This window comes from Notolepis coatsorum, assembly GCF_963971535.1.
Source record: "Notolepis coatsorum genome assembly, chromosome: 11".
NCBI classification, from domain to species: domain Eukaryota; kingdom Metazoa; phylum Chordata; class Actinopteri; order Aulopiformes; family Paralepididae; genus Notolepis; species Notolepis coatsorum.
In genome coordinates, this window is record NC_140175.1 from 30,433,149 (window position 1) to 30,446,335 (window position 13,187).

The window sequence follows — 13,187 nt, forward strand, 5'->3', positions numbered from 1 at the left end:
AGCTGTATGGGGAAGGAGTCATTTTTGTATTCAGCAGCTGTCTTTTGGAATAGTCTGCCCCAGTGACCTGAAAATCGTAGACAATGCTGTTAGATTCAAGTCCAGCCTGAAGACATGGCTCAAAAGGGACTATACTTAACCTAGACACTCAGCAAAAGGCACCCTTGCATGTTTATGAGTCTGTTATGTATATATATAAATGTTAACTGGTATATGTGATGTGTTGTGATGTCATGTCTGTATGATGCATGTCTAAGCATCACAGTCCCCTACCCCCCTACAAGGACCACAATGGAAATAAGCTCTGAGCTTTTTTGTGTTCATCCTTGGCAGTATCTCCTGACTGTGCTTTCTGTCACATGTTGTTTTTATATTGTCAAATAAAGTCAAGTCAAGTCAGATAGGGACCCAGTCTAATGGAAAGATACTGTACTATCACTAAGTCATGTGCACATATAGGGACCCAGTCTAATGGACAAATACTATCACTAAGTGCACAGATGGGGTCCAAAGTGGGCTCTATGTGTAGTTTACCATCATCTTCACTTTAAGCAGAGAAGGACCCCTATGAATAAAGAGGCACGATCCTGCGTAGAAATGGTTCACCGCATCCCTCCTCCAATGGTTTTAGGTGCAGGACATATTGATTTATTTTCAGTGCAGAGCTAAACTTATCAAACAATGTGTTGCTGTGTGTAAATAAATACCTGTAGAGTTCACTGACATGTTGTGTGTCTCCTCCACGGCTGCTGTGTCCACAGGGGACCTGGAGAGGATAGTGAACCTGCTGCTGTCACTGTGTGGCCGTATGGCCCGGATCGAGAAGGCCCTGCACGCCCTGGACAGAGGGGTCCAGACAGTGGAGGCCACGGAGGAGAGGGTGAGGCTGGTGGTTCTGTCCGTCTGTCTGTCTGTCTGTCTGTCTGTCTGTCTGTCTGTCTGTCTGTCTGTCTGTCTGTCTGTCTGGTTGGAGTCTCCCCCTCCTCACTTTTTATATCTGTGTAATATGCACACACACACGCACACACACATGCACACGCACACACATGCGTGTGCACAAAAGCATGCAGTACCCCTTAAATAAGAACACAAAAAACACACTAAATGTCCTCCTCACTGGAGGGAATTTCACCACTGCAAAAAAGGTACGAGGCCTGTACAACACAAATCTTAAAATGTTTTCATTGCAGTCTAAACCTAAAAAGACAAAAGAAATACAGATCTGGGTCACATTGTTTTAAGAAATTATAATAAATATAATGTATATAATATATAATAATAATAATAATAATAATAATAATAATAATAATAATAATAATAATAATAATAATAATAATAATAATAATAATAATAATAATAATAATAATAATAATAATAGTCGATTCTATTTGTAATGCGCTTTACAGTTGCAGGGCAAATCTCAAAGCGCTACAGTTAAAAGAACTTAAACTAGCGAGAATAAAGGAAAGAAAGAATATAAAAATAGGCAAGACTAAACATAGAATATCATAGAGAAACATAGAATAAATAAAACTGATAAAAGAAATTGGTAAAAGAAATTTTTTTATATACTTATATACTTTTTTTAGGCAAATCTTTTGACTGACATTTCATCTTATCGTTTAATAAGTGTTGGGACAGACCACGCTGCCATCCCATTTAAAATATAATTTAATATATTCTAATGTAATTATAATATAATGGGTTTAGTAGAGCGATTTGGTGTCATGTTTCATTCACTTCCTTTCACTCTCGTCTGCCACAGAAACATGCCATGATTAAACCTTGTACAGACTATATCTCTATAAGCCACGACTCTCCATACTGTCTGTCTGGCTCTCTGACTATCTCTACTGAGGTGTACACAGATCACACACTTCCTGACGCGGCTAAAGGTAATTACGACTCTCCTCATCTCTCCCTAACTATCCCTCTCCTTCCCTACTCTCCTCTCCTCATTCCTTCCCCTCATCCCCCCCCCCTTCTCCTCGCATCTCCCCCCTTTCCCTCCTTCCATCCATTCTTCCTTTCCTCCAAAGTGCTGTACAAGTCCCACAACAAATATTTATATAAAATAAAAGATTAAGATAAAAAGATAAAAGCACACAATAAAACATATACAATATGTCACATAAAAAACTTTTAAAAACCAAAAGCCGAAGCAAATAAAAGAGTTTTGAGGCGTGAGAGTGGGGGCCTGCCTAACATGCAGTGGCAGCTCATTGCAGAGCTTTGGGGCTGCCACTGCAAAAGCACGGCCCCCCCTAAGCTTCAGCCTGGACTTGGCAAACAGTAAAACCTTCAAATCAATCCTAAAACGCACAGGAAGCCAGTGGAGGGAAGCCAGTACAGGGGAAATGTGCTCTTGCTTACGTGTTAGCAGACGAGCAGCAGCGTTCTGGACTAACTGCAAGCGAGAGAGGGAGGCCTGACTGATGCCAACATATAAGGCATTACAATAGTCTAGGCGAGAGGTCATGAAAGCATGTATAACATTTTCAAAAACACTACAAGATAAAAAAGGTTTGAGTTCAAGTCACAGGATGTTCGCTCCAACGGCCATGTCAGGTGATGACGGGTCAAAGGTATTATTTACTGAGACGTCTGGGCTCTGCGAGACCAGATGATGACAAAAATGTTTCAGTGAAGTCTTTTGTTGGTACGATAACGGTGTCTTAGCGGTGCATAATAGTGGTTGTTGTGACCGGCTGTGGTATCAAAGGTCATCACATCCCCTCTACATTCTGTACTTGCGGTTACTGATAAGGAGTGGTGATGTCACGCTTCCAGTTGCCACCTCAGACTCATTAAAGGGTGAGTCCAGAATGTTGGACCCCTAGGCTCCGTTTCCTACTTAAAGGAACACGGCAACATTTTGGGAAATTAGCTCATCGTCTTCTCCAGAGAGAGACAAGAAGATAGATACCAGTTTCCTCTCTGTGCGTTCATTAGAAACCTATCTGGCTGCATGTTAGCTTAGCACAATGAATGGAAGCAGACATGACCGGTTAGCCTTCGGGAGAGGTGTTAGTTGGACAATGCCTAGGCTAATCGGTCATGTCCGCTTCCATTCATTGTGCTAAGCTAGGCTAACATGCAGCCAAATGGCTTTCTACTGAACGCACGGAGATGAAATTGGTATCTATCTTCTTGTCTCTCTATGGAGAAGACGATGAGCTAATTTCCCAAAATGTTGGCGTGTTCCTTTAACACTTTGATTGCCACGCAGTATGCCCATCATTATACCCAGTCTGCCACCGCTGTAAGCCTATGGAGATGTTTACCTTCTTTGCAGGGCTATAACTTTTTTAATATTATAGCTATATTGACATTACTATGGCCCATTCAACATCGGGTATCTATCGTTCCGGATGTGGGGACGTTATATTTCTTCATTCATACATTGTTGTGTTAATACCGTCGAGAATATAAGTATGTTTTTAAGCTTTTCTGATGTAATTCCAAAATTACTCTGACAGCCATCACGGATATAGAGTGTTTGGTCAGTAACATGGGTCTCCCAGTCCCTCCGCTTTGCAGTAAACAGAAAATACGCTCTCCTGATTGGATAAAGTGGGAAACGGGATACCAGAACATTTATTTTCTGTTTACTGCAGAAAGGAGTGACTGGGAGACCCATGTTACTGACCAAACACTCTATATCCGTGATGGCTGTCAGAATGTAGAGCTATTATTTTAACATGTAGACTACTTATTTTAACAAAGATACCACTTACAGCACCTAGTAGTTAGCTGTGTCTGTTAATTGCATTTAGATTTTTTACGTTATTCCTTCCACTGAGAATCTACTCCAGAAACCATTTCACTGTTGTTCTTCTCTTCTGCTCTGGGCTCTGGTCAATCTAACCAATCATTGCTGGCAGTGATGAGGCTTAATCAGCGTTGTGTAAACTCATTTGGCAAGGGCTTAAATATAACAGACGTTTGTTTAAATGTAAAGGTTCCACACTGCAGCTTTTAGGGGTGTAACGGTACACAAAAACCACGGTACGATACGTACCTCGGTTTTGAAGTCACGGTTCGGTACGGGTTTTCGGTACAGTGGGGGAAAGTTTGGCTTTCCATGTTCCACTCAGGGGTGATGTAGTGTGCAGTAACTAATTGTACTTGTAGGGCTGTCAACGAATATTCTATATTGAAATTAATAATCAACTTGTAAAGAAAAAGAAAAAAATTATATTACATATAGTACATTAGATTGTGAAAACAGCCCCCGGTGGGCGGTCGTTAGTGGTTAACATACTGTTGTATTCGTTGGGTACACAGCCGTTCGGTACGGTACGGTACACACTGAAGCGGTTCGGTACGGATACGTGTACCTTTACACCCCTAGCAGCTTTCAAGCACCTCAGCCTGCTCACATCAGATGGTCTCAGGAGGGACGATAATGTCAGTCAGCTCTAACTTTAGTTTGACCTACACAGTACCAGCTCAGCCTTTCAGACAGTGGTGGAAGAAGTACACAGTTCCTTTACTTAAGTAAAAAAAATAAAAAAAATCTAACCCTAACTAACCTTACTGTCATGCACTTGTCCTAATATACTAACCTACACTATAGCACTCAACACTTTGATGAACCTTGTTACTCAGCTGATAGAGTTGTGCCCTTCCTGATGACTTGTTGTACAAAACTTGTAAGTCGCTTTGGATAAAAGCGTCAGCTAAATGACAAAATGTAAATGTAAGTAAAAGTAGAAATACCCAGATAATCATAAATGATTACTCTGGTCAAAGTAAAAGTCCTCCATTCAAATTCGACTAGAATTTGTAGAGGAGTATTTGCTATTGAATGTACTTAAATATCTTAAAGTAAAAGTATGCATTCTACATGACGTATGTGTATCCCAGTGCTTGGGAGCATTCGATCCATTGACCTCTACAGGTTATGTTAAAGTGGTTTGTGGTCCAGTTATGCTGCTCTGATTAAAGGTTATGTTAAAGTGGTATGTGGTCCAGTTATGCTGCTGTGATTACGTCCTCTTGAAGTTGACAGGCTTCAAATGTGAAAGTATATCATCTTTACACATTTTCTATGCAAAATATTTTGCTTCAAAGTAACTAGTAACTGATTGGTTCAGATACATGTAGTGGACTAAAAAGTCCATTATTTCATTTGAAATGTAGTAGAGTAAAAGTATAAAGTTCCCTAAAATGAAAAAAATAAAAATACTTAAGTACGGTACTTGAGTAAAAATACTAAACACCTAGCTCTTGAACTAGGATACTTCCTGGAGTGGTGGGTGGCGATAACACTGGTTAACCTTTTGATGTGCTTGCCAACAGGAAATTTATTGAGACAGGGGGGGGGGGGGGATATGCAATAGAATTAATCTGGGCCAACACTTATCCAACCTTGCCCAACAACATTGTCCAAAATGTTAGCCAGTGTATAACTCACTTCTTCATCCCCTCTTGAGTACTGCTAGTGCTCTGTGATGCACATTGTGGCCACTAGGTGGGGTAAGGTACATATATTATGCATTGTGTACTGATTAAGTTAACTCACAGTTGATGGCATAGCATCGATTCATATAGTCGTGATTTTTGGAACTTGCCCTAAATATGCCAGTGTAGCTGTCGGCCAGTCAGAAGATGATTTTCATCATTAGGCTAATATTATTGTTTATCTCTGCTCTATTTTCATCAGTCCCACCAGAAGATGTATCTGATGAACCATAATCACTGATATAACACTATACTATATATAATATATACATGATGTTTCTCTGTCTCATCATCCAACTCTTGTCTAGATTTCCCAATTTCACAGATCTATAGACCTAGATATCAAATGCTATCTAATGAATGTTGGTTTTAAAGAGCTCTCTCTCTCTCCCTCCCCCAGGAGTCACTCCACCACAAGAAGAACCAGCTGCTCAATCAGACGGAAGACGCCAGGGAGCTGAAGGAGAACCTGGACCGGCGCCAGCGCGTCGTTCACACCATCCTGTCGGGCTGCCTCACTGCACCGCAGCTCCACGACTACCAGCGCTTGGTCTGCGTCAAACCCTCGCTCCTGATTCGCCAGCGACACCTGGACGACCTTGCGAAGCAGGGCGAGGATCAGCTCGCACGATTGGTCGAGAGCTTGCCACCGGAGCTGGCAGAGGGTCGCGGTTGGGAGAACGGTTGTCCGTCACCGTCCGGCCCCGGTCAGTTTTCTTCACTTCTACCGGTTCCTAGTTTGGCTCCTCCAGGCCACACCCACTCGGTCCGTTCCACCACTGTGACATCACTGTGACATCGTCACGGCTGCACTGCTCACGGGCGGCGGTGAGGGACACGGTACTTGATGGAGTTGAACCCTTTCACGGTCGCCGTCGGTTGTGTGATGGTAAAGGGGTTAACCTTCTGTCGTGTGGCAGTGAAATGGTTAACCGGCTGTCGTGTGGCAGTGAAAGGGTTAACCTTCTGTGTATTGTCGCAGTGAAAGGGTTAACCGTTTCGGTAGCGCGGCAGTGGAAGGTTTAAGTGACGGAACCGCTCCTAAACATGCACCAATGACTCTTGTTGACGTGTTTGTATTTGAGGCACAAGGAGCTTTACATGGAGGAAGAGTTGACGTGACTTCACCCAAGGCTGACCGAGTCGACTCTTGTTGACCCAGTGAAACGTCTATGCAGACTTTTTTTTTTTTTTTCTTTTTAAGTGAAGAAAACCTTATCGTGCCTCATCTTATTTATGCCTGTTTTTCCTGTATGTTACCCCAGCTGTTGAATGTCCCATACTCTCTGTCCCCAACAAGTCAGGCCACCTCAGCATGAAGCCCTGCAACCACGTGTGTAGTGAATGAACTTGGTGCATAAAAGAAAAAAAAGCGCAATTATCATTTGTCGTCATTCCGGTCCTTGCGGGGGCTGTCGCACAGTTCAAAGCACACCCAGCATTTAAGAATCTCTTTTTTTTTTTTAAACGTTTGAGCGGATCTTTCGGACACTTTGTACTACGAGGCGGCAAATAACACAACATCCAGGAGGATGCTATCCTTATTATGCCCCTTGTCCATTCACAGACTGAGTTGTTGTGAAGGGCCTTTAGTTATCCCACTGGCTACAGGGTATGGCTTCTCAAATGCACACTATAAGTCTGATTTACACAAGAACAGAAAAGCTTTTTTTCATTATTTTGGTCTGCATCCGATACTTTCCCATGCCAATAGGGCAATATTGTGCCAATAAAAATATGATATCTTGGTCACCTAGGGTTATATGGTCCCATTGAAGACCTCCAAGTCTTTATAAGTCTCTGTAAGTAATTTCCTTTTACTGCTGCTGTGTAAGTCGAGTCTTGGTGCTAATATCATTCTTCTTTCCCGTTAAGTCAATGGGATAATGATAGCATTTGGGAAACCAATCCCTAAAGCATTTTTGTGAAACTATTCACCACGTTATTATATCACACTAAACTGTATACCGTTTATAAGAATACTACTCCTGCCATTGCTGTTTTTATCTCTCCAGCTTGTAGCACTTTTAGCAGTTTGACTACTGATCACACACTACACCTTCCATCAGGAAAAGAGGGCGGGTTTGAGATTGGTCAATATCTCTGGGTGTGCTTTTCTAAAGGGGCTCTTCGGAAAAGGGGACCCTGTCCATTTCATCGGCTCACTCACTCACTCACTCACTCACTCACTCACTTACTTACTCACTCACTCACTCACTCACTCACTCACTCACTCAAGCCTTCAGATGGTCCTGATGCAAACAGTTGCCATGAAAGCAGCATCATCAAGAAGAATTATTTATGTGGGGGGGGGGGGGTCTGTATGTGCGAGGGGTTGTATGTAATGTGTGCTAACCTTGATTTTTAATGTTGATGAAGGAGGAACAAACGTGTATTTTATATTTCTCAAAAGGTGGGGGAAAATTTGTTTTCCATGAGGAATCTTGTGAAAGAAAGCAAATAATATTTTGAGTTTTACAGCCATGTAAAACGGGCAGATATATATATATAGAGAGAATTCTATGTTCATATCAAAACCTGAAACTATTTACTGTCCACCCGTGTTTCTCCCAGAAACATTTCTCGACTGGGTGGAAAGGCAACAGTACTTAGACCATGCGACACACAAACCAGTACAATACAGTACAAATTCAACTTTAATTAGTTCAACAGTAGAGGAGGCACTGCAGACATTTTGAGTACCAAAGGATTATATGCCACAAAACGACTGGAGGGAATGACTCCCTTTCACCTGATGAAACGGCTGTAGCCATTTTGTGTTCCTCTTGGGAAGCATTTGGTTGGAACCGTTTGGTCAATGATTTTTGTATTATCAAAGCAGGGTTTCCAATAGAGATATTTTTCTCTGGGGGCGAGCTGGTGGTTAAGAAGCATGGTGAGACTTTGAATTCAACTCCCGATGTTTGCTGTAGGTTATAATCTCTCTCGCTCTCCCATTTTCCTGCAATTTACTGTATAAATTGCTTAAAGATTAAAAACACATCTGTTTTGTATCCACTGACTCACAATGGAACTCGGGATAATCTTTAGTGCTACTGTAAGAGATGCTTCTGTGAAATGCTGGCTTGAACAGTGTGTGACTATTTTATACGTCGCCAGCAACGTATCCTGACCATTTCTACTGTTCCACTTCATATCCCTCCAACCAACACAGCACAGACACATTTTGGCTTATAAATCCACACCACTAAGGGTGTTTGTTTGGTTTTTTTCTTTCATCATATCTTTTCAGAGCCAGGATTTTCAGTCGTATTTTGGCAGTTGATTATATTTCTGAATCAAATTCAATGTTTGCTTTATGACACTTATGAGAGAGAGACGATTGGAAAACAAATCCTCATTTTACAAAATAAATCTATTTTTTAAATGGAACCATGTGTAGTCTGTGTGTGTATGTGCAGTTTCTCTTGTGTTTATATGCCGTCCCTATATCAGTACTGTTGGCTCACACTATATCAGTACTGTTGGCTCACACTATCTGTACCTTTTTCTACATGCCATCCCTACAGTATATTGGTACTGTTGGCACACTATTCTGTCAATAAAAAATGTTATTAGTCCCGCAAGGGGCAATTTAGAGCATGAATACGGCAAACGGCTGCACTTCTACACATTCAAGACAAAACAAATTCAAGACAAAACAGGGGACAAGACACTGCCAGAACGGGATCCCTACATTGTTGATCTGTCAAGTCCAATAAGTAAATTCGGTCAGTACAAAAAAAGTGCACTTTCCTCAAATGTTTAAATCAAGGGGTCAAAAGGTGCATGTTAGTAAACTGACCATTCATTGTACTGTGGCCATTCACCAGTCGAATGGCCTCTGGAACAAATCCAAACTTCCTTCTGTTTGTTTTACAGGCAGGCTGTCTAAAGCGCTTTCCTGAGGGCAGCAGGTCAAAACACACATGAAGGACATGTGTGGATGGAGTCACCAATTATCTTATGTGCTTTCTTGAGCACTGTTAAACTGTACTAGGGATCTTTGTGTTCCGTCGCTAATTTTTTAGCTATGGTTGAAAACACCTTGCAGTTTGTTCTTGTCTCTTTGACAGAGTACTGTTGGTACATGCCATCCCTATATTGGTACTGTTGGCTCACACTATATCAGTACTGTTGGTACACTACACACAACACCTCTTGCATAGCCTAGCCTAATGATGGAAATCATCCTCACAACACCTCTTGTTAAACATAGCCTAATGATGGAAATCATCCTCACAACACCTCTTGTGAAAGAAGACTGTGTGTAGACGCAACCATGTACAATTGTCATTTAGCGGTTGAGTATAAATGGACCTCATTGCAAATAATCTAAAATCGGGTGCGGCTGGGTGGCGCAGCGGACATTGTGCTCGTCACCAACGCAAGAGACACCGGGTTCGACTCCGGCTGTCGGCGTTGCCTCCGGCTTGGGCCAGCCGTCATACTGACCCAATTGGCAGAGTTAGCGGGTGGAAGTCGATGGGTGGTAATCTGGACGTTGTGGACAGCGACTCCTACAGGTCGGTTGGGGGACGCCTGCACAGTAGAGACAGGAAATGGCGGGGGTAGTGTGAGAGCCTCCCACACGTTACACCTCGCCAATGAGAGTCCGCGCTGGCAGGTGAAAAGATGTGACAGGCTGCCTCCTCGTGTACCGGAGGGGACACGTGATGCAAGGCTTCTATCCTCCCTACAACTGGCCAGTGTGGGGCATATGCGAGCAACGTTCAAGACAGGGGAGGGGAGAATTGGCACAGCGGCAATAGAAAATCTAAAATCGTAGTGCATCTTTAATTAGCTCAAACAAATGCCAAGTGGTGTTGTGCATGAGCAGTGTGCAGGATTGTCTCCACACAGGTAGAACGAAGGCACCGGGACAACACGTTATATAACTGATATACAATACATGACGGGCCATTACACAAGAAGAGCGAGCACTGCGCTTGATTCAACAGGAACTCTACACCGACCCACACACCCTGAGCCTGAAACAGGAGTGGACATGTTTACGAGGCCGCATGGAAAGAAGCATCAGCTTTTAAGGTGTCAAAATACAGTCGCTCCAAAACGTTTTCACCTCCTTAAATATTTAAATCGCCGTCGTTTGTTATTTGAATTGTATACCCGCAAACATTTAAGGGATTTTTTTCTCTTGTTCCGTTTTGATAGAATAGTGGATCTTGCATACATTTTAAGCAGAAGGGTCCTAAATAGAATGGGTTTTGAAATATATTTAGCGCAACAATCTGCTGAATGAGACAAATACAAATACATTTTGAAATACCCCCATACACCAACACTTGTGCAGAAGGACAATGGTAGGTGAATACTCTTTATTTAGTTGAACATGTATATTTTGAGCCAGTCCAAATTTAGCAGAGCATGCAGGAAGGAAAGGCCTTTTACTGAGGTCTCACTGACTCACTTCTCCCAGTCTGGGTTTACATGCAGCGCAGGAGCAGGAGGGGACAGTGAGATGCTACAGTGGAACCAGATCTAGCCCTGCAGCTCCAGTCCTACCAGAACCCTCTCTCCTGGGCCTCCGCTGGTCCTCTAATCCTACATACTGGTTCCAGTCCTACCAGAACCCTCTCTCCTGGGCCTCCGCTGGTCCTCTAATCCTGCATACTGGTTCCAGTCCTACCAGAACCCTCTCTCCTGGGCCTCCGCTGGTCCTCTAATACTGCATACTGGTTCCAGTCCTACCAGAACCCTCTCTCCTGGGCCTCCCCATGTCCTCTAATACTGTATACTGGTTCCAGTCCTACCAGAACCCTCTCTCCTGGGCCTCCCCATGTCCTCTAATACTGCATACTACCAGAACCCTCTCCAATTCATGTTTTTGTGTTTCTTTGGCCCGAGAGTAGCCAATTGACACAAGCAGGGTAAGTGATCAAATCTGATCTGATTATAATCAATAGCTTTGCGATATTCTATACGGGTATAGATCACTGGTACCGTATGTCCATGTCCTACGTGGATTGTAATACTTTATACTAGTAATATTGTTTTCAGTTAGTAACCGAGGTAAGTCTGATGTAGGTGAATAAACGGGGCTTGTTTGCAGGCAGTTTCAGTTCAAAGGCCTCTGGCCATTCATTTGTGTTGGGATTCCTTTGAGGCTCTAACTAGGAATGGCTGTGTTTGCCTAGAACAGGGGTGGCCAACCTTTTTTGAACCAAGATCTACTTTTTTATTTACCACCTAGCCCGAGAGCTACCAGCCAAAATTGTATATTGTAAGCCGTCATTTGAGGCTTTATAAAAGCAGCATAATGAACACAAATCTGTCAGTGCCGAGTCCGACCTCATCTTAAATAACAAACAGCATTGCTTGTTGTAGTTAACAAGGAGAGGAAGAGTTGATTTAGCAAAAAAAAAATTTTTTTTTTTTTTTTTTTTTTTATAATCAAATTTTATTAATCAAGATCTACTTGAAATCAGCCCGCGATCTACCTGTCGATCGCGATCGACTGGTTGGGCACCACTGGCCTAGAACAACAGGAGACAGGATGGTGGCCTCGCCCTTTCACTGTTAAAGGAACACGGCGACATTATGGGAAATGCACTTACCGTCTTCTCCAGTCGGACGAGAAGATGGATCGCTGGTCGTCCTCCACGCATGATCAGCCCTCACACCTTCCGACCGCCGCTCCTCCCCCTCTGGATATACTCTGTACAACTCTTGCATCGCCGCGTCCTCCGGTGCAATAGTTAAAGGGGACATGTACTATAAATGTAATTTTTCAGTCTCTAGCATTGTATTATAGTAATAGGAGTTAGTATCAATGTGTTTTAGTGTCTAAATACCATATTGGCGGATTGCTCTGATTCAGCTCAGATAATTTCCTGCTCCAGTAAATTAGTCCATCCTGATTTGAAGGCCTGAGTCACGGGGGGGGGGGGGACCTGCCGCGCCACACGGGAGAGGGGGAGAAGGGAGGCCCCCCCCCCCACACAAGCTGCCGCAGGGAGAGAAAAAACGAAAGGAAGAGACGGCCTGTCTTTTTTTTCTCTCTCTCTCTCACCCCCCCCCCCCCCCCCCCCTCTCTCTCTCTCTATCTCTCTCTGTCTACCAGTCGCAGACTGTGTGGACTGACTGTCACTCAAAGTGCTTATGGGCGGAGCCAGGCCATAACAGCCTGAAATCTTGAAGCTGGAAAATGATGGTTTTGAGTACTTGATTAGAAATATAAAACAATGCATTTTTTTGAAAAAAAACTTACAGATGTCTTCAATAGACTAACAGGAATTGTGTAAAGTTGCCCAAATAGTGCTAGGAATAGCAGTACATAGCCCCTTTAAGTCGGCGTGTTCCTTTAAGGCTAAAATCAAAGGGTTATGATTGCAAAGACACATCACTCCTGTACATATTAGATTTGAGACACAAAAATCCCATCTGTTGAGACAGCAGGTGTGCCTTTTTAGTTAAGAAAATAAAGTGGTCTGTATGTGAAAATAAGTTGGAATACATACTGGTAATGGGCATAGGCCTACAGGCAACATGTAGTCTCGTGCTAAATGAATGGCAGTCATAAGGGCAACCACAGCATTTTGGTGTCTGTGTTATTTATGTAAGATATAGGACACATTCCAATTCCTAGTCCACCAGGTTCTTCTACTCCTCTAAACCGCTGAGATCTGAATACCACATGGGGAGGAAGGAATTATCCTTCAAGGAATTGGTCCACTTCCCTTTTAGACAAAAAGAAAAGG

At 42.9% G+C, this 13,187-nt stretch overlaps 1 protein-coding gene across 3 annotated transcripts in view; it reads left to right on the forward strand.

Annotated features, from left to right (window-relative positions):
* shroom3 (shroom family member 3) overlaps positions 1–8,859 on the forward strand; it is a 161,032-nt gene extending 152,173 nt beyond the window's left edge. For all 3 annotated transcript variants that reach the window (XM_084325217.1, XM_084325219.1, XM_084325218.1), the window contains 2 exons: positions 762–880; positions 5,867–8,859. In XM_084325217.1, the coding sequence (XP_084181343.1) occupies positions 762–880; positions 5,867–6,262 (515 nt within the window). In that variant the 3' untranslated portion in view covers positions 6,263–8,859. The remainder of the gene's footprint in view (positions 1–761; positions 881–5,866) is intronic.
* Positions 8,860–13,187: the final 4,328 nt, after the last annotated feature.